Here is a 21,985-nt window from a genome sequence, read left to right as displayed (position 1 = left end):
TGCTAATCTTTCTTATTCCACTAGAGGGCAAAATAGAGCAACAAATTGATGAGCCGTGTACAACTCACACCTCCTCTTTCCTACAATTATCTAATCAACCAATCATGTGGCAGCAATGGGTTTGTAAAGAATGGTGTGAAAAACAAAAAAGCTTTGAGTAAGTGACTGTTCTGTAGCTGGAAAATGGCCAGATTGCTTCAAGCTGCCAGGAAGGACTCGAAATAGTAACTAAAAAACGTGTAGATTATGGGAGGCTGTGATTATCAAATAAAGCCCGTTGGTCCTTGTGTCATTAAAGGGGCGGGGATTATTTGTCGGAGTACGGGTTGGGTATTCCCTCAGCAGTAGTTGAGTTCAGAGACAGACTGGCTACAGTGTTAACACAGAGCTGTGGGTTATTTACACAGAGACACACACGACGGTACAGGTATGTAAATAAACAAGTTATTATTTTTCACTAACAAACTAATTGAAGGGAAAAATTAAAAAAAAAAAAAAAAAAAAAGATTAATAAATGACTCATATTAAAACCAAAAATTCTACCTTTTTATTTTCTTTGCTCCGCATTGTCAGACATGTCTCTCTCAAAGATGAATCGACAACAACTGTTTACTTTAATTGCGATGGCGTCCATAAACTTCAGCTCAATGATCTGCTATTCAATATTAGGACCATTTTTCCCACCTGAGGTAAGAAGTCTAACTCTAAATCTACTTAGTTGTTGTGAAATGATTTTTAATATGAATTGCATTTCTTGTAGGCAGAGAGAAAAGGAGTGAGCCAGGCAGTAATTGGGTTAATATTTGGATGCTATGCCTTCTTCACTTTGGTTGGATCACTGATCTTGGGGAAATATGTAAGTTTTATATTACACTTGGAGGTTTTGTATAATTAGACAAATGCACTTTCACTATATAATCTTACAGTACACTATCAGATAAAAAAAAAAAAGGGGGCTACATTGTAGTTTTATTAGTCTCGGTGGTGGCTCTTGTACTTAAAAAGGTGCATGTTGTATGCCTTTAAAGCTTTAATATAAATATCTTTCATATATGTTTATGAAATCATTGTAAGGACTAAATCTAAACTGGGCTCTGTCAATCATCATTGTGGGTTTTTTTATTAAAGTTGCCTGTTTCTCAGTGTGTTCACGCAGGTGTATAAAATACAGTTGTCTGCGTTCTTGTTTCTACTGTCATGGTCGTTATTGTGCTACCTTCTGATGTGGAGGAGTATTTCCATGACTCTACCAGTCACTACATATTTATAGTAACTAAATAATAATTTTTTTTGGACCAGATAAGTGTCATTGGAAGTGTCACTTCCCACGGCACACTGGACGATCTGTCACGACGCACTTGTGTGCCTCGACACAGTGGTTGAAAATCAAGTGCACAGGTGCCCTTTGTTCAGTGTTCAGCTGCTGATTGTAGTCCATCTCTTGTACACTTTGGGCACAGAAACGCTAGAACTGGACAGCTGAAGACTAGATGAGGTGATTTTGTTTTCTAATTTGTCTGTCCAATATGTGTCTATGATGGCTTCAGATTCTTCTTTTGGGATACTGGTAATGGAACCTGATGTGGTCTTGATGCTTATCCACCTCAAAGTGTTTGGAGCATTGCTGAGCTGCTTTTCTGCTCAGCACGGTTGTTAAGAGTGATCATATTACTAGAGCTTTTCTGGCAGTTCGAACCAATCTGGCCATCTGAGAACTGTCACTCCCTCAGTGTTTATCCTGTGCATGCTTCAGAGTCTCTTCTGGTACCACTACCCATGCGTCGAGCTCAATCACAGATATCACATGTTTACTTTGTTCTTATGCTTGAGTTGAACCCAAAGCTGATGACTGGCAGATTAGATGACTGCATGTATTTGCAGGTGTACTAATATGTGCATTTTCCTAATAACGTGGATGGTGAGGAGTTTTTATAGTAAGTACATACCTGCAAAGTTCACCTGTTCAGAATACAGCAGCCAGTAAGTGTAGCTAACATTATGAATGTGTACAGCAAACTGACATGTGGGTATAAGGTTTGTATATTGCATGTTTTGAAAAGCTAAATTTCTAGTTTATACATTTGGTGAATAAAGAGATTGTGACCTTTAAATGCAGATGTATTACAGCCATGCTTTTTGTTTTTCATTGTAGATTGTGCAAATCGGAGCTAAATGTATGATAATTGCAGGCCTGTTAATTTCAGGCTTAAGTACTATAGTCTTTGGGTGAGTACTGGATTCATCTCATTAGGTTGTCTGTCCATCCTTGTGGAAGTTTTCTTCACATTGATTAATGCTTACTAGTTATTAAATGACTTTAAAATAATGTTTAAACATGTAAACACATGTCAAATACTTGTAGTATATGGTTAAAAGTATGTGGACACCTGACCATCATATCCATATGTGTGTGTTCTTCCCCAAACTGTTGCCTTAAAGTTGGAAGCACACAATTTTCTAGATGTCTTAATATGCTGTAATATTACAATTTCCCTTCACTGTAACTGAACACAAAGCGATGTCCATAACGACATGGTTTACGAAGAACTCAAGTGTTCTGCACTGACCTCAACAACACTGAACACCTTTGGCCTTCACACCCAACATCAGTTCCTGACCTCACTAATGCTCTGGTGGCTGAATGGGAAAAAAAAATCCCTACAGCCACACTAGATAATCTTTCAGAAAGCTTTCTTAGAAGAATGGAGACTGTTATATTAGCAGATTGGGACTAAATCAGGAAAGGGGTGTTCAAAAATGCCCATTTTGTTGTGGATGGTGAGGTGACCACGAACTTTCGGACATTACATTGGTGCTTACCATGGCCGATATCATTAGAGATCCTTGTTTTTGTTTTTCTTTCCAACTAATGCACAGATTCCTAGACAGAGCTCCTGATGGAACAGTCTTCATAGTGCTCTGTTTTGTCATAAGGTCTGTAAATGCAGTGGGCTTTGCTGGCGCCGTAACATCCTCTTTTGCCGTATCAGCAAAAGTGTTTCCTGACAATATAGCAACAATACTGGTGAGATTTAGTCAACATGTTTTTCCCAAAACAGCCATGGAATTTAGAAGAGAACTGTGCCCTGTCTTGTGTAGACAATAGTGCTATTTAGGCTGAAGTTACACAATTGTATTCGTGAACATGTGAAGCATCCCATAGACAAGACTTGTCAAGATTCTCATGAGATCAAACCATAAGTGGTTAAAGATTTTTGTATTTTGGTTTAATAATGATTTCTTGTCCTTTTTTTTATAGGGGTTTATTGAGATCTTTACAGGAATGGGTCTCATACTGGGACCACCTTTGGGTGGATGGATATATCATGCATTTGGATATGAAATTCCGTTCATTGCTTTGGGAAGTGTTCTGATTTTGACCGTTCCCCTAATCATGTGGATTTTACCAAATTTTGGTTGGTATACTTTTATATGAATGTATGAATTTTAGTGTGTCAGTTTGAACTTTTATACAGAAGTGATATCACTGAGCACTGCTTGTTACTAATCACTTAAATCTGAGAATAAATTAGGGCACATGCACTTGAACATAAAGAAAAATCATTATGATCGTCTTATATGTAATAGGCAGAAATGCATTCACTGGCCACTTTAATAAGAACACCTGTATACTTTTCATTAGAACATGTTGCCACATGATCTAAATAATACAAGAGCATTAGTTAGTGTTCACAACAAATCACACAATCATTTAATTAAGCCTTTTCAACAGTACCTGCATGATTTTATGCATTGCACTGCTGCCACATGATTGGCTGATAATTTAAACAACTATACAGGTTCCTAATAAAGTGTCCCGTGAGTGTAACTGTGTGTGTTTTATTATATTTCATACACAGATGCAGTTGCCTCACAGGGTTCCTTCTTCAAACTGTGCTCACGATTGAAGATGATGCTCATTTGCTTTGTGGTGTTCACGCTGAGCTCAGGAATCGGCTTTTTGGATGCAACTCTGTCAATATTTGCCATGGAAGCGGTAATTTCACACAAAAAAGCTTTTTTCTGTCGCTATGAAATCACATGCAGCCTCAATCTGTTGAGGAACTGTTAAAAATCTTATTTTCTGTGAGCAGTTTGGCCTGAGTGCTGAATCTGTGGGGCTGCTGATGGTTGCAGTTTCATTACCCTACGGTGCTGCATCCCCTATCCTTGGGATAATGAGTGATAAGTATCCAGTAAGCCAGCTTTCTCTTTAAAGTGGTAAAGGGTTAATTTACTGGTAAATGTTCTTTTGCTATTCAGAAAGATGTAAGGTTAAATCCCAAAGCCACTGCTGGGTTTCTGAATAAATCCCTTCAGCTCAAATCATACTGTTTTGTTTGTGTGTGTGTGTGTGTGCGCAGTTCATCAGAAGGTGGATGATGGCGGTAGGAGGAATGGCAACAGCAGTTGGCTTTTCTTTACTCGGTCCTGTTCCTGTCTTTCATATTAAGAAGTAGGATTCTCAAACATACAGTAATTAGTAGATTAATTTTATTTCTAATGAACCCTAAATGACTGACTAAATGGGGTTTTTATTTTATAGTGAGTTTTGGCTAACTGTCGTCATGCTGGTGGTCATCGGGTTTTCTCTGTGTATGACCTGTATCCCTACCTTCACTGAGATGCTCATCTGTGCACAGTAAGATAACAGATAAAAACAGATTGTGTTATCTACATTGTTTGTATATGATCGTGAATTTACTTTTACTTTTATTCAAAAGTAAGCACTTTATTAGTGCCTTTTAATTTTTTGGAAAAAGCAGGTTCTATTCAGTATTATTTTAATCATGGCTGACCAATTTAATGAAGAATGTAGTCTTGAAGCATTCTGATCAGTTCATTATGTTTCTGAGAGTGATACTTCACACACACACTAGTGCACTCTTAGAACAAATTGTTCTTTAATGGCTGTTTGGAAAATGAAGGATTCTTAACTAAATCTAATCTTAAAAAGACTCCACTTTCTGATAAGACTATGCACAGGGTTCTTCAGAGAAATAATAAATCAAAGAACCCATAGGGGTTTCAGTCAAGTTTACAAATCCTGGTGTGCATTATTTACACACTTTTCAAGGGAATTTTTCCATCACAATGTCAAAAGGTCAGTGAAGTGTCCATTCTGTGTTGACATCCAACACTACAAATAAACCAATACAATGTGTAACAGATTTTCTCCTAATGATTGCTTGATAATTAGGGATTTATTTCAGCAATCATTATTTGAAAGAAGAGAAAAGGAATTTTGTTTTTATTTCAGTGAAAATGGATTTGAGGACAGCTTAAGCACGCTGGGTTTAGTATCAGGACTGTTTTCGGCTGTGTGGTCAGCAGGGTACGTATTAACCAAACTTGACTTTTCAACATTTAAGATCACTTAAAAAAAAAAAAAAAGCTTTAAAGCTGTTCTGTTCCTTATTTTGTGGAAGGATGTTCTTCGGGCCCACTGTTGGTGGATTTATGACACAGAAACTGAATTTTGAATGGGGTGCAGGTTTTCAAGGAGGAATCACCTTTATTGCTGTAAGTAGAAAGATTTCCCAAACAGCTACAGCAGAGAGCAGATTACCTAGGATTAATATTTCAATTTCTTTTCATTCTCTCTAGGCATTTCTACTAATGTTATTTTTAACCAAAGAAGAAATCTACAAGCCAAGGTAATTTTTCATTTATGTTATGTTATCTTGACCTCTGTATTATCCCAAATACAGTACATGTGACTGATAACTGTTTCTATATTTTAGATTTAAAAAATACAAGATGGCTGAATGCATATTGTACACAGGAGAAAAATCCCCTCTTCTCTGCTCATCGTCAGAAACTTCTGTTTGATATGTACTCATACATCTGACCAAACTGAAGGTATTTTGTGCATTGGCACGTCACTACGTGGAAAACATAATGTCCGAGACGAAGAAACCGAATTCTAACTAATAATAGTTGTGTTAAGAAAACACAGAAAATGTCTGCTTTAGAATCTAACTTGGGAATAGTCCCCAGATCTGTGATGGACAATCAGGTGCTATTCATTTATAAAACAAGTTTATTTTATTTGAAATTTATTGGGACTCCAAAAGCTACACTCACTGTCCACTTTTATTAGGAAAACCTGTACGTTCAGACGGTCATCTAATCAGACAAACATGTGGCAGCAGCACAATGCATAACTTCATGCAGAAACAGGTCAAAAGCTTCAGTTCAGTTCAGAAAAATGTGATCTCATTGACTGTGATCAATTTGTAATTACCAAATGGATGGATTTTGGGTATTTCAGATTGGGTATTAAATTGCTTATCTCTCGGGATCGACAGTTTACACAGAACAGTGCAAAACACATCCTGTGGCTGAAATGCCTTGTTGAACTGCGAGATCAGAGGAGAATGTCCAGACTGGTCAGAGCTGTCCAGTCTGGGTGAGTCTGTGCCCATGTGCCTCAGATTCCTGTTCTTAGCTGACATGAGTAGATCCTGGTGTGGTCTTCTGCTGCTGTAGCTCATCCACCTCAATGTTTAATATTTTGTGAATGCTGAGATGCTTTTCTGCTCAAAGAGTGATTTATATGAGTTATGTTTTCTTCCTATGACAGATTTTCCTCTGACCCAAGATGTTTCCACTGATAGAAATGTCCATCACTTTATTGTTCACGTGACCTTTTCATTCTTCACACCATTCTATGTAAACTCTAGATCCCTCAGCAATTTTTAAGTACTGAAATCAGGCACTTTTTTCTCCATTATGATGTTTGCTGTGAACATTAACTGAAGCTCTTGACCTGTATCAGCAAGAATTTATTTTTTCTTTTGCATTGTGTGCTGCCACATGATTGGCTAATTAGATAACTGCATGGAAACTGCATGTTCCTAATAAAATGGAACAGTGAGTGTATAGCTATAGCTTATCTCTTTGTAGTGGACTGATAAAATAGCACATACAATGTATATAAAACCAGAAATTGTATGTTTATTTTTAAACATGGTATGATTTAATGATTATTTTTTCTTTCTACACTGAGAGACTAGATTGTAAATAATACTATACTTTTACTAACTCATATTTGGTTAAACTACATAATATTCTTTGCATCTTATTTATGATTTACTTAATTATATGAAATATCTAACTTTCAGTGTTATATAGGCAATATAAACTATATTTGAAAGTTTTCTACTTGTCCAGCATTTGCACTGAAATCCAAACTCTGAATTAATAGGCAGTGCCCTTTGCTACAGTAACTTTGCCTCATTCGTCTGGGAAAGATTTCCTCCTGATGATGGAACGTGATGGAGGATTTGATTACTTTAAGCCATAAGAGTATTAGTGAGGTCAGACACATGTTGGCTGTCCAATAAGAGAAAGAGGTTTTTGTTGGGATGATGGAACGTGATGGAGATGTAGGAATTTCGGTTTTTTTCAGCCTTGAGCGCATTAGAAAAGTTGGATACATGTTGGGTGATTAACGCCTGGCTCACAAACAAACAAAAAGTTTGTTCTAGTCTGTTGTCAACAAACGTTCTAGAAGAACATGGATTTACATTAAACTGAATGGTAGATTGGTTGTCATATGCTAGCACAAGATGCTCTCAAATGTTTTATACTATAGTGTTATATTTGAGATTAGAGACTGTTCTTGTCTACCACAATTTTGTATTACGCATCAAGGCACATAGTTTCTTGTGCTTCTAACCAGATTTGCCACATTTATCCACTGCTGAGATCATTTTAGGCTTGTGCGTGTGTGACTGCTTGGCCAAGGAAATCATATTTCTTATTACCTGATGAATAGAGCTGAGGTCGAGTTAAAACTCAGTTGTGATTGCTTCAAAAACGTTTGTTTGCAGTTTCATCACTATGTGGATGTGGTGTTATGTCAGTTTCTGTGGCATGCTGCTTCACTTTCAAGCTTATCATATTAGAAATGAGTGGGACATTACAGAGAAGAATCACTGAGATGACCAGACAGACACCGTAGGACTGATGCAAAGGTGGCACTCTGTTAATGTGCTACAAGTCACTAATATGATAAATGTAAAGAGGTACCTGAATATAGATCAATAGGTCAATAATGGCTGTGTTGGATTTAAGCAATGCCTATAAAATGCATTATCCATGTAAATAGCCATAAGTGGGGGTAGTGGTAGCTCAAGTGGTTAAGGCTCTGGGTTGGTGAACAGAACAGATCGCCAAGCTACCACCACAGGCTATTGAGCAAGGCCCTCAACTCTCCTTGCTCCAGGGGCACTGCATCATGTCTGACCCCAACACTCCAAGGATAGGATATGTGAAGAAAGAATTTCAGTAATGTGCAATGATGTATATGTGACAAAGGTAATGTAAGAAATAGAAAAATAAACATTAGCAAGCTGAGTGTGTGCTCATACTATAAACACTTTAACATGTATAGGTATCACTAACTTGTACCAATGATCCCAAATGCAGGTAAATCACTGTATACTAAGCATGATGCTTTAGGAGATGCCACTTTGTGCATAAAATGTAGAGCGTTCATTCCTCAGTAAATTCATCTATGATTGAATGGTTAAAGCTTTTGGAAAGGATTGAAAATACCTAATGTGCTTAATATAAGCACCGGAACAAAGCAGGAATGTGACGTGCAACATAAAGATTTCTACCCAGGCCTGATTATGGATTTGGAATCTGTATTTTCTCAGGGAAATCGCCACTAAACAAGGAATTATTTTGCTGTCTAGATGATTTTTCCCCCTCTGATTTAATATAAAGGACATTTAACTGCTTCGGAGTTTCTAAGATTTGCATTTGTAAAGATTCAACTGATCGGTTTCACTATATGTAGCCAAGGCTCAGGGTTTCTGAAATGAAGGCTTAAAATTCAGTTCTGTTCAGATGCTACTGCTGGACCCTTAGGCAAGCGCTTCACCCACAACTCGGATTTAGTCAAAGATGTGGAAATAATGTATATTCTGATATGTAATAATGAATAATGTAAATAATGTTTTAGAGATTGAATTACAAACTAATTCTCAGTGGGCTAAGGTTCACACAGCACATGCAAATATTATCACTCTGCCATTGGCTTGGCACCAACTTGCTAGGCAGCCAGGTCTGATTAGCATCTTGCGTGTTTTTTAAAGCAGATTGCAGTCCAAATGTTTGGGAAATGGACCCACGTGACAACACTGAGGTATACAGGCAATGGCTCAGTGAGTAATACTCCTGCTAGAAATGTAAATGAAAGACTATTGCAAATTTGTACAATTTCTAATAGAGAGCTAAATTGTGTTAAACTAATGCTTTACATATTTAATAAATTCGGTATTTTTCATATTTGGCTGTTTATTTAAACATTTACAGTCAAGTTATGCCAAATGAGCAGATATAAATATCAACACTTAAAAAAAAAAAAAAAACATGAGATTGCTTATTGGTTATTAAAATGTACATTTATAAAATTACAAAATACATTCAACTTTGAAGGCTTGATTGTAAAAAAAAAAATATGTACAGCTGCTCTGGTGATTTAATATGCATATACTTTTCCTTTCTTCTCAGTATTAATTCTCACCCCAGTCTGTCCCTTATTCCTGATTTGTAGCGTCAGAAATGAAAGCACTGTTGGTTTGTCCTAATCTTGGAAGAGGTCTCTTTTTTCTGGTAAATGGTACAGGATCGGCTGATGAGGTGGATGGAAGATCATAAGAGAGCTCGCTTTTCTTCATCTTTTTCTTCTTCTTTTTAATTCTTTAAAAAGAAGAGTAATAAAAAGCACAGGTCATACCCTAATACTATTATAGTGCTTTATCAGCTTCTAGAAATGCACATACACAAAGCTGAATGTAAATTAAATGCAACTCCAAGTGTTAAAAACATTTACAGCTCTTCATACACTATATTGGCAAATGTTTTGGGACACCCCTCCAAATCACTGAATTCAGGGGTTGTTGTTTTTTTTTTTTTTTTCAGGGGTAAGACGAACTTAACTGGCCTTGAGTCCTGATCTCAGCCCGTTAGAACACCTTTAGGATGAATTAGATTTGCAGTCTCCACTCTAATTCATCCCAAAGGTGTTTTATTGGGTTGAGGTGCACTGGTGCGTGGTCATGTTGGAACAGGAAGGGGTCATCCCCAAACTGTTCCCACAATGTTGGGTGCATGAAATTGTCCAAAATGGCTTGTTATGCTGAAGCATTAAGAGTTTCTTTCACTGAAACTAAGGGGCCAAGCCCAACCCCTGAATTCAAATGATTTGGAGGGGTGTCCCAAAACCTTTGCCAATATAGTGTATAATAAATATTACCCATTTAAACTGTTAAGACTCAGTGAGAAGTCTCTAATAAAGAATGTATTAGAGTTGAGCCTTACTTAAGAGAAGGTGCTTCAGCATCAGTATCCTGCTCTGAGATTATCTTAAGCTCCCCAGAGGCACTGACGGCTGCAGACAACTGCAGCAGATTGGGACATAGACAAGAAATCAATCACAACAAATCACAAACACTGACTGTTCCCTTTCTTAACGTCTTAATTATTTTAATCAGATACATTAGAGCACAGCATGCAATAAGCTTAATACTACTGAATTTGCCTTAATGATGAAGGAGAAGAACACCACTAAGAACATTATGCAGTGACATACCATTAGAATACCATTTTGAGACCATCTACTTACTACATAGAAATAAACAAATCCACTAAAATATCATAAATGCATACGTAGAATGCCCTTGCATGCCAAATAGTATTTCATGGCACAGCTGAGGGAGATCACGGCTTTTTTTCCTCTTATTATATTACCTTGGTGCCCGTGGCTCTATTACCTCCTTCACTTATTTGCTCCAAGGGTCCGGGTTGTGCCTCTATTGCCCGTGAGAGCTCTTCATCAAAGCCCTCTGTATTGGGAAAAAGATAAAGCATATTTCCAGCACTATACTGTATGAACTTAATCTGCTGCTCATCTGTTATCAAAAATGCTCCACATACTTTCATCAGCCACATAGGCAGCTGGGAAGTAGCCCCGGTGTCCACTGGCTAAGCATCCAAACCACCAGTTGTCATTATCTTTGTGCAGCACGTGGATCACATCACCGCGGCGTAACGTCAGTTCATCGGAGCGACTGGCGTTGTAGTCATACAGGGTCACAACCTGAGAAACAATTCACAGGGGCTTCAGCGTGAACAAAACAACTACAGTCCAGCTGAACTAATAGTATTTGTAGAGAAGAAAATAGAAAACATTAATGAAGCCATCACAATCATAGCATAAGTACCGTCTGCTGGACTTGTTCCACATCAGTTTCAACTTGTAATGGAAATTCAGAATCTGGTAGACTCTGGGAATTCATACAAACTGCTGTTAATAATATTAAACTAGTTTACTTTATTATATACATATATGATATATATACACATACACCGATCAGGCATAACATTATGAGGTGACGTGAATAAGACTGATTATCTCCTCATCCTGGTGTGTGGGATATATTAGGCAGCAAGTGAACATTTTGTCCTCAAAGTTGATGTGTTAGAAGCAGAAAAATGGGCAAGCATAAGGATGTGAGCGAGTTTGACAAGGACCAGCATGTGATGGCTAGACCACTGGATCAGAGCATCTCCAAAACTGCAGCTCTTGTGGGATGTTCCTGGTCTGCAGTGGCCAGTATCTGTCAAAAGTGGTCCTAGAAAGGAACAGTGGTGAACCGGTGACAGGGTCATGGGCAGCCAAGGCTCATTGCTGCACATGGGGAGCAAAGGCTGGTCAGTGTGATCCAATCCAACAGACGAGCTACTGTTGCTCAAATTGCTGAAGAAGCTAATGCTGGTTCTGATAGAAAGATGTCTGACTACACAGTGCATGACGGGTCAAGGCTGTTTTGGCAGCAAAAGGGGGAGCAACACAATATTAGGCAGGTGGTCATAATGTTATGCCTGATCAGTATATATAATATATACAGTATACATACATAATCAACAGTTATAACTTCTTTTTCTTTTAGTTTACTCAATCAACCAAACCAGAATATGATCGTCTCACCCTTTGCTTTAATGACGGCATTCTTCTAATGGGATATCCAAAAGCACCTGAGCCATCTACATAGGGGGAGGAAAACTTTTAAGACAATTGATGCTATGCTCCAGAATACACAAACCTAAACATTTCCTGAGCATGTCTCTGTATGAGGTATCATGCAAGCACTGTCAATGATCAGCTTTTACATACATGTTTGTGAGCTGAACATGGCCTGAGGAATTAGCTGAGCACCAAGTGAGCTGGACAGCTGCAGATTGGAGTGAGGAGAAAGCAAAGATGGAGCCGGGAGAGAAGTATGCAAAACCTGTAACACAATAAGACGGGTTAACTGTTAAGTTTCCATTTAATGTTGAATCAGTATAAACATATCTGACTGTTAATTATTTATATATCTGACTGATATTTTTGAATCACAGCTACTTGCCTCTTGGGATAAGCCCCTCCCCAACTGAGACATGCTTCCTTCAATTAAAATAAAATCCATTTGTGTTAATTGAAATGACATTTGAAAACTATATACAAAAAAATATATACATTTATATTCGAGTCACTTGCTCCTGTACAAATGGAAGGACTACTCACCCTGGTCGTAGAGGTATTCCATGCCAGAAGTATTGCGATGTGGCTCCTGAAATAACAAAAAACCTTTCTTACCCTGATTATATACTTAAACAAGAGAGTTCAGAGTATATCTAGAGACGATATGTATGCATCCTAGCCTATTTCAGATCTCACATGTAAACCTTGCTTGTTCTTACCAGAACAGAGTCTAATTTCTGTTTAACTCGCTGCATCTTCAGGGACATGCGAGCAGCATTTGCAAATCGGTCCATTCCAGAGGCTGAAGTATCCTGGAATGCAAGGATCTCGGTCTGATTCCTCAACGTTTTACTCACGGCAGTGTCGGATCTGTTCAGCGCTCTCATACTCTCCAGCTCCAACTGAGTAACTAACAACAAACAGAATTAGCTGATGGTTTTGCTTAAATACAATATACAACAGTTATATTGTTAAAGGTGGTATCAGTGTTATAAATCCCTCAGACATATTGTAATATTTATTAAGGTTCTCTTCAGATGGCACCTGTCAGTACAATATATTCATATATACAATATATAATCCACCCATTTATAACCAGAATGTGTCTTCTTGCAAATTTTAATGCCTGTAAATTTAGAAAGAGCAGCAGAGGTGGATGGGTCACTAGTCCATCTTAGACCATCACACTCAAACAAATAATTATTCACACCCAGGGGTAATTTACGGCCAACTCATAGATGTGTTTATAGAGTACTGACTGGCGTGGTTATGCTAGAAAACTCCTATAGTTCAAATCGTATAAAGGCTTTTTTTTTTTCATTATTACATACAGACACATAAACTCACCTTTCCGATCATACACATATAACTGAATTGGCTGATTTTGCCCAAAGGCACAGAAAGCCACTAAATGCTCATGGGGATGGAAAGCCACTCCACGCAGAGCAGTTGGGTAGCACAGCTCTGAGTACACAGCCACTTGATCACCTGCATTTGATCAGAGAACACACACAGGCCTTCAGTGACAGGTTTTACAACAGCAGAAAGAAAGCACAGTCTTATCCTCAAAGGACCAAGAATGCTGCAGGTTTTCGTTTCAGGTAAGCAGAAATCAGGTATCAAAAAAGTGGTGAGGACAGATGAGTTCAGCTTGGATGGAGGGAAAACCTGCAGCCATAGTGGAGATCTTTGAATACAATACATTGGTCTATTTCAATAATAAATACCATTTGTATTATGTTGAATAAATCAAACAAAAAAATCTTTTATGTTAGCATTTATAAACTAAATAAAGCGTTACCTAAAGTTTGTAGTCTTAATCCTGTATGATCTTCAGTTTCAGCTCTACATTTATTAATCAAATTCTCCCATGCTCAAGAACTTTATACAGTTACATGCTGATGAGAGATGCATACCGGTTTCAGCGTTCCACACATAGGCAAGTCCGTCCTCACTGCCTGAGAAGATGAAGTTTCCACATGGGGTGAAGGTGCTGTTGATCCTCTCCCTGTAATTTGTGGCACCTATATATTTCTTTATAGCAAAGCTGTAGTAAAAATACAAAGAAATTATACATTGTTTAACAGTCACAGATTTCATGCCTATGCCACAGACATGCTTAGAAAGTAAATATATAGACAAGTGACAAAGCAAAGGGGGAAAAAATGCCATTTCTGTTATGTTGCAGAGGCATTTTGAACAGGCATGGTTTGAATTCCGTATAGTTACCCTGACTAATCATCTTTATCCTGTGATGATTTCTGTGGGTCTGATACTCTGGATACTATATGTATATACACCGATCAGGTATAACATTATGAAAACCTGCCTAATATTGTGTTGGTCCCCCTTTTGCTGCCAAAACAGCCCTGACCCATTGAGGCATGGACTCTACTAGATCCCTGAAGGTGTACTGTGGTATGTGGCACCAAGATGTTGTTTGTCCACACGGGCCAGCCTTCGCTCCACACGTGCATTAATGAGCCTTGGCCGCCCATGACCCTGTCGCCGGTTCACCACTGTTCGTTCCTTGGACCACTTTTGATAGATACTGACCACTGCAGACCTTACTCTTGCCCATTTTTCCTGCTTCTAACACATCAACTTTGAGGATAAAATGTTTACTTACTGCCTAATATATCCCACCCACTAACAGGTGCCATGATGAGGAGATAATCAGCGTTGTTCACTTCACCTGGCAGTGCTCATAATGTTATGCCTGGTCAGTGTATACACTATGGTGTTTGTACAGGTCATTCACTTCATACAAACGTAATGTCTAAGTTGAATTCTAAAATACTGCACAAAATTCTCTGCATAAATGTAAATGTAATTACATTCTCAAATCCATCACTCGCAAAACGCTGTCTTTGGCATGGATTAGAAGACGCCTTCCGTTCGGATGCACTTCTAGTGAGCTGACGGAAATTCCATTGAGATCACTTTCCTTTATTTCCTATAGGAAACATTTAATGTTACATACTAATTAGTTATTATTGTATTTACATAATTAGTATTACATCGATGTTGTATTTACATAATTAGTATTACATCGATGTTTAATGATTATACTGCAAGAATATTGATTTACTTTCTCAATTTGCCACAGACGTGTTGATCCATGCAGTGCTCCATCCTCTACTTTAGTACTCCATGCAATAATCAGGCCAGCATTGTCTGCAGAAAACATCCTGCTTCCTGTGTCAGAACCAGCACACTGTTGTAGTTACTTAAATCTTTCAATAATTAAATACATAACAATGTAAATACTTAAATACATCACAGAGGTACGCTGTACCTTCACTGTCAAAACACAGCGCGTTGATGAAAGTCTTGTGTCCTTCAAACTCTTGCAGGAGTTGTCCGTTCACATCTTTAACATCTATATTCCACACTCGGAGCAGACCATCATAGCCCCCAGTTACCACCAGGCTGGGGGCTTGAGGGTGGAACTGGGCAGAGTACACAAACGATGGATGGGGGAGGATCTTCTGAGCAAGTCCTTGGAGTCTTTCAACGTTCCACACTCTAACACAAGGAAATTGGGTTTAAACGACCATAAAGGTGCAGATTTCAATTCTTTTTAACAAACCTAGTCAAGTAAATATTTACCTGACTGTTCCATCAGAGGATGCTGACAGCAGGCATGTGTCATCTCTGGTCCAGCAGAGATCATAGACGATACTGAGGTGGCCATTAAAAGATGCTAGGACTTTACCTGAGGGGATCTCATACACTACGGAAAAACACACCAGAAGTCAGCATCATTTCATAACGTAGATAAAACAATCATGACTTTTCATATAATCTGATTCAGAAATCGTCAATAACAGATTGACGATAAATTACAATCCTTCAAATAGAGAACTTATCATCTATTCACCTATAACAGGGAAAGCATCTTTGTCTGCACAAGCAGCAGCCAGGACTCTGCCATCATGAGAGAAACGGAGAGCAAAGCAGCCCATCTGACCTCCACGGAATGACAGCATGGGTTTATTAGGAATACGACACACCTGGTAGGATAAATGTTAGAAAGCTGAATTCACAAAATTCTTAAAATATGTAATAGAATATATAGATTAACAAACAGCTGGAATGTCATAACATGATACCTGTCCAGGCAGACGGCTCCATTTCATGGCATCTGATTTGCTCTCTAACAGCTGGGTGAAAGTCTTCTGAGTGAGTTCAGTGTGAAGATCGGTGTATGAGGTGCTGCCCCTTTCCTGCTGCAGGGCCATCATCGAGCGTATACTGGGGTCCACCTAGTGACCGTCAGATCAGTCTTAGTGCTTACTTTTATCCACAACCTTTTGCCCTCGACCTTCCCATTTTTATAGAGGTTGAACATTTTAAATTTAATTCATAATCCATATAAAAATAAGTACCTTAAGAACTTTAAGCGATAAACCAACACCTTGAATTATCAAAGATTTTCATTTGAAGTTTACATTAAGATTGATAACTGATCAAGTAACTATACACAACAATGTACTGTAAGTGATTCTTACGTGTTCTGGTAGTTTGAGGCCTTTCACTGTGACATAAAGAGTTGAGGCATATCTGTTCCAAGGGTATTTTGACCACCACTGAAAGACCTCGAGTGTTTGTGGATTTTTCCTAGCTCTGGGTGGAGGGCTGTACAGCTGAAGACGCAGTTTACTGCCAACGTTCAACACACCATTGGTCCCTACAACCTAAAAAACAAAGTTATATACATATACATTTATACTACATATTGCAGATGTTTGTAAAGTTCATACCATGCCTAAACTTAAAAAAAGAACAAAGGACATAAAGACTTACACCGATCAGCCATAACATTATGAGCAGTAAGAGGTGAAGTGAATAAGACTGATTATTTCCTCATCATGGCACCTGTTAGTGGGTGGGATATATTAGGAAGCAAGTGAACATTTTGTCCTCAAAGTTGATGTGTTAGAAGCAGGAAAAATGGGCAAGTGTAAGGATTTGAGCGAGTCTGACAAGGACCAAATTGTGATGGCTAGATGACTGGATCAGAGCATCTCCAAAACTGCAGCGCTTGTAGGGTGTTCCCGGTCTGCAGTGGTCAGTATCTATCAAAAGTGGTCCAAGAAAGGAATAGTGGTGAACCCGTGACAGGGTCATGGGCAGCCGAGGATCTATTAAGGCACATGAGGAGTGAAGGCTGGTCCGTATGATCTGATCAAACTTATGAAGCAGTTAATGCTGGTTCTGATAGAAAGGTGTCAGAATACACAGTGCATGGGTCAGAACTGTTTTGGCAGCAAAAGGGGGACCAACACAATATTAGGCATGTGGTCATAATGTTATGCCTGGTCTTTGTATACTGTACAGTACATGACATGAATATTCACCCCCTAAACGTTTTTAATAGAGTTACTACCTGGATCTAAGATAGACTTAAGTTTTTTATGAATGTATACAAAATACACACAATAACATTGAAACTGACAGAAAGATACCAATATAAGACAAATAAACAAAACAAATTTAACAAATAAAAAAAGATCTTCATCTCTCAAAAGTTGTAATGTCAGAAATCTTTACCCCCGTTGTATGCATGATTAAAGTGTCACTTGACCACATTATCAATACATCCGGTCCTGGAAGACCCCAGAGTTGATTAAATCCTAAACAAGTAGGTGAGGATGCCTCCAAGGCAAGTCTTTCCTTGTTACTAATTTGAATGCCAAAAATTTCCTTAAAATATACTTTAAACAGGAAAAATACTTTTGAAGAAAATCTATATTAGATATTTGACCTTTCAAACATTCAACCAATCATTCTTGAGCTACTGCACTAATGAGAACCTCGAATACAGGACAGATGAATGGACTGACGCACAGACTGACACACAGACTGACGCACAGACTGACGCACAGACTGACGCACAGACTGACACACAGACTGACACACAGACTGACACACAGACTGACACACAGACTGACACACAGACTGACACACAGACTGACACACAGACTGACACACAGACTGACTGATGGCTACTGTAGCTAATCCTAGCTAGAAAAAGCCATTGAAGAAAAACTATTTCAGGCATTTGGCCTTGAGACCATGATCCTATTTGGATCAACCCTAATCAGATAAAATGTAATAGATAATTAGATAAAATTAGATTAGTTGCAATCCAATTAGATCATCTCCTGGTTAAAATGATCATTCTAAATGTAAAATCCTACATTCAGCCACTCGTTCTTCAGATAATGAGAATCTTGAACGGAAGAAGACCCCAAAAATAACAAGCCACCACCGCTTAGTGACGATTAGCAACATGGTTTTGAGGGAAAAAAAGCCAATCTACACGGTACCATTAAATCCATTATTAAAATAGTCAAGAACATGACAGAGAATTTGATCGAGAAAGCTGTCCACAAAGAGTCAGTACCAGGTAAAGAGAACAGAGAGAGAAGCAGTTTTGTGCAGGTTCATGAACTATCCAAAAGTTACAAAATGTGGAAAGGTTAGAGAGGCGGTTAAAATACTTGAGCAGAGGAAAATACCAATAATCCACTATAAAGGTTGTTGAAAATCCAATTACACTAAACAAGGTATTTTGTTCTACCTTCAAAAAAGCCCAAGCAATTTTGCGAAACCCTCGCTCGCTCAGGTCAGCGGCAGCATTTGCCCTTGCTTCTTCCATGCTCATAAATTCGAGGATCTATAACAATAATAAAGGTTTTTATTAATCATGGTGCAGATCATGGTAATGATACATTAATGCAATGAAAAAGCAACACTGGATCACCTCAAAAAAAAGGATGACTTTTGGCGCTTCATCATTCTGCTGCAGAAAATAACTAAAGCGCTCGTTAAAGATAATCTGCTCCTCCCACTCAGGAACCGTTGACTTTTGTTTCTTGAAGTCGAAAGGCTGACTTATAATGGGAAGGATATGCTCGACATTCTCCTGTTCGTAAAAGGAAGACACTCGACGATGGCTGAGTGTAACAGAGAAATTGGAAAATTATCGGTGCATGAATATGACAATTATATATTTACATCAGTTTTACAGTTTACACTAAATTATAACAGTGATCAGACGTCTGACAAATTCCTACCTATCCTCTTTCTTGACATACTGTCCAGTGATTTCATCCACAACATGGACTTTGACCATGGGGTGCGACACCAGAAGGTCCGTCTTGAGTCTGTCTGTACGGTGAATGTAAACTCCCAGCACCAGGCCATCATCGAAAGCCTGGCTAGGAGATGCATCCACTTCTGTCTGACTGTCCTGTACTATCACTTCTGTGAACAATGAACCAACACAACAAAATTACTGTCAATTTATTATTTTTTTTATCCTAGCGTTGTCCCACACAATGGCAGGGTCCACTGTTTGTAGTGGATCATTTGATCCGCATGATTTTATGCCGGATACCCTCTCCCTGTCGCAACCCTGCCATAACAAAATTACTGTCAATACTATTAATAAAAGTGATGACTGCATTACAAACCTTGCTTTCTTTTCTTCTTCTTTTTGCCTATGGGCTTGACTGCCTCTTCTTCCTCCTCCTCTGGGACATCATTTGGAAAGTCTTCCTGTGATTTAGCTTTATCAGCTGCTAATTCCATCCGATCTTGGACGAATGTTGATGGAAGCTCACTTTGTATATCAAAAAGATTCCAGTATAATAGACACAGGAAAAAAAAGATCATTACGATCTGTCTTAAGCTCTTCAAGTAAAGTGAAAATGGAAATAAAATATTTATGCTAAAGTTAAAAATAACAATAATAGTTAGTTGAGAAGTTTCTGTTTGGAAGAGTTGTCCTTACTAAAATACATTCATCTCTGTACCTACTCAATTATTTAAATAGATATAACCATTCTACTACACATTCTTACCTTTCATGTTTGCTTCCTTTCAGATTCTTCTTTTTCTTTTTCTTTTCAAATTCATTGTTTAATACAGTTTTGTCTTGCAGTGTTTTACTTGGTTTCTTTTTCTGGGGTTTTTTCAGAGCCCTCTGCTCCTCCTGTGTAATTTGTTGCTGATACTCCTGAAGAAGATCATCTTCACGTTCAGACTCTGCTTTCGTAACACCGGCATCATCTCCCTTTCTACTCTTCCCTTTTTTACCCTTTCTCTTCTGGCCCAAATCTGCCTCAGCAGGAGGTTTTATTTCAGACTTCAGGCCAGTCTTGTCACTCTCATCTTCATCTTGAACAGGTGGCGGTGGAGGGAGTGCTCTTTTGCTCTTCTTTCTTCCTGAGATTGCAGTGGGCATTTCCTCGCCCACATTACTGATGTTGGCTTTCTTAAACACCTCATTCTCCATGCGCCTGTTCTTCGTGTACCTTGGACTGCCCTGAACGGGGTCATATGTGTTATTGAGAATGGTCTCATCTTCCTCAATGTCTTTGGTAAGGTTTTTCTTTAAAGTGTGAAGCTGCAAAAGAACAGAATGAGGCAAAACATTTAAAATACTCAGCATGAAAATCTGTCTATTTAATGTGTACAATACTTTGTATTATAATAGTTAATTGGTTCCATTTCAAACCTCAACATTCTCCTGCAGATGCTCAGATTGCTGTTTGGGCTTTTTCCTCTGTGAAGTAGGATTTGTATATCGCCTAAAAACCTCGTCAAAGTGGGTTCTTGCCGTTGCTCTCACATCACTCTGACCTGTTAAAGCACAAGTTTAACCGTCACCTCATACACTATATGGCCAAAAGTATTTGGGTACCTGACCATTAAACCTGTATGTTCCCAGTTTGAAACTGCATGGGCCAACACATAGTTTGTCACCCTTTACTGTCAAAAGAACCTCCACTATTCTGGGAAGGCTTTCCACTAGATTTCATTGTGTGACTGCAGGGCTTTGCCCATTCACCCACAAGACCATTAACATGGTCAGACATTGATGTTAGGTGAGGAGGTTAGGGGTGTGGTTAATAGTGTGCAAATACAAGCATGTAAACAGGTATAATGTGGGTGGAGTTATAGATGTATGTACACAGGTGTATTCTCATGCTGAAACAGACAATATATTTGAACCGTTTCTAGTAAAGAGAAATCTTAATGCTACAGCATACAAGTTTTTTTTTTTTAGACAATTGAGTGTGGTACAACTTTACGGCATCAGTTTGGGAAAGAACCACATATGGGTGTGATGGTCAGATGTCCACATACATTTGGCCATATAATGTGGTACTGTGAGTGTAAATGGGAGTATAAAGTCCTTACCTGCCGGCATTCTCGAAAATTTGAGGGCAAATTCATTCTGTGTACAAAATGCACCTAAAGAATTGAAAGAAACAAGATATGAAATCTTACCACTTCAGTATCAGCTGAAGAGGACTGGGCTTCAGCTTGAGTGAAGTGAGTTCTGATGCTTTAAGCTGCTTCAAGGCAGGGGTCATTTAAGTTAGTTAGCTAGCTGGCTAATCCACATATATAATCACCAAGTGTTTAACTTTTCAGTTACAGTGAGAAACCACGATGCATAAATTACAGTAAGATGCACAATGGTCAGACTCTTAGAAAGAAATCGAGACTTTGATCAGACTTTTCTGTTTATTAAGGCGCATCTGCTCTGTGTCTGAATCACCGTTATTTCACTTAACGCTACTCCCATGTTATCCACGTTAGCCAGCCCGCTATCACAGTAAAGTCACATTAGCAACGAATATAAACTAACAACCAGCTTAACCTTTTCGCAATTACCAAAACCTATTAGGATCTGATGTGTGGCATATGTTACTTACCTGAAAACTAAATCGTGGCTTTTAAAAGTTTATTTTTTTAACCATCAGTGGTATTAGCCAGCGAACGGTTGCGATGGTATCCAATAATAAACAAGTTCACCTCCGTGTGACGTGGCCACCTTGAAGCACCAATCAGAGCACAGTGCCGAGGCTCGTCAGCGCGCGACGCTCCGATGCGTGAGAAAATCTCTGCAAGTCAGCTTTG

At 38.5% G+C, this 21,985-nt stretch overlaps 2 protein-coding genes across 2 annotated transcripts; one reads left to right on the top strand and one right to left on the bottom strand.

The window, feature by feature from the left end:
* The first annotated feature begins 193 nt into the window (after positions 1–193).
* Positions 194–6,767, top strand: slc18b1 (solute carrier family 18 member B1). The gene is made up of 14 exons (XM_058399966.1): positions 194–427; positions 574–689; positions 761–856; positions 2,153–2,226; positions 2,878–3,025; positions 3,260–3,416; positions 3,861–3,997; positions 4,095–4,196; positions 4,365–4,456; positions 4,547–4,642; positions 5,261–5,335; positions 5,430–5,523; positions 5,608–5,657; positions 5,745–6,767. Exons 2-14 carry the CDS (start codon positions 576–578, stop codon positions 5,830–5,832), a joined length of 1,323 nt encoding a protein of 440 aa, XP_058255949.1. The 5' UTR covers positions 194–427; positions 574–575; the 3' UTR covers positions 5,833–6,767.
* Positions 6,768–9,328: 2,561 nt separating this feature from the next.
* Positions 9,329–21,901, bottom strand: ahi1 (Abelson helper integration site 1). Its single transcript, XM_058399964.1, has 27 exons — positions 21,781–21,901; positions 21,260–21,313; positions 20,574–20,698; positions 19,918–20,462; positions 19,528–19,676; positions 19,129–19,318; positions 18,816–19,008; positions 18,633–18,728; positions 16,558–16,743; positions 16,159–16,311; positions 15,927–16,059; positions 15,656–15,779; positions 15,342–15,571; positions 15,135–15,241; positions 14,881–14,999; positions 13,960–14,090; positions 13,391–13,531; positions 12,763–12,953; positions 12,587–12,632; positions 12,429–12,466; positions 12,194–12,308; positions 12,008–12,063; positions 11,241–11,303; positions 10,954–11,116; positions 10,768–10,862; positions 10,339–10,418; positions 9,329–9,717 (listed from the first exon to the last, which is right to left on the bottom strand). Exons 2-27 carry the CDS (start codon positions 21,267–21,269, stop codon positions 9,555–9,557), a joined length of 3,642 nt encoding a protein of 1,213 aa, XP_058255947.1. The 5' UTR covers positions 21,270–21,313; positions 21,781–21,901; the 3' UTR covers positions 9,329–9,554.
* Positions 21,902–21,985: the final 84 nt, after the last annotated feature.

Source organism: Hemibagrus wyckioides, linkage group LG09 (genome assembly GCF_019097595.1).
Source record: "Hemibagrus wyckioides isolate EC202008001 linkage group LG09, SWU_Hwy_1.0, whole genome shotgun sequence".
In the NCBI taxonomy this organism is placed as follows: Eukaryota; Metazoa; Chordata; class Actinopteri; order Siluriformes; family Bagridae; genus Hemibagrus; species Hemibagrus wyckioides.
This window is presented reverse-complemented; position numbering and strand designations above follow the sequence as displayed.

Excerpts from the sequence above, each read along its gene's own strand:
- slc18b1 (XM_058399966.1), top strand. The coding sequence starts at position 576 with ATGTCTCTCTCAAAGATGAATCGACAACAACTGTTTACTTTAATTGCG. Across the intron at positions 3,998-4,094 it reads CAATATTTGCCATGGAAGCG|TTTGGCCTGAGTGCTGAATC; the intron begins GTAATTTCACAC and ends TTCTGTGAGCAG. Across the intron at positions 5,336-5,429 it reads TCGGCTGTGTGGTCAGCAGG|GATGTTCTTCGGGCCCACTG; the intron begins GTACGTATTAAC and ends ATTTTGTGGAAG.
- ahi1 (XM_058399964.1), bottom strand. Across the intron at positions 12,309-12,428 it reads GGAGGGGCTTATCCCAAGAG|GTTTTGCATACTTCTCTCCC; the intron begins GCAAGTAGCTGT and ends ATTGTGTTACAG. Across the intron at positions 11,304-12,007 it reads TGCCGTCATTAAAGCAAAGG|AGTCTACCAGATTCTGAATT; the intron begins GTGAGACGATCA and ends ATGAATTCCCAG.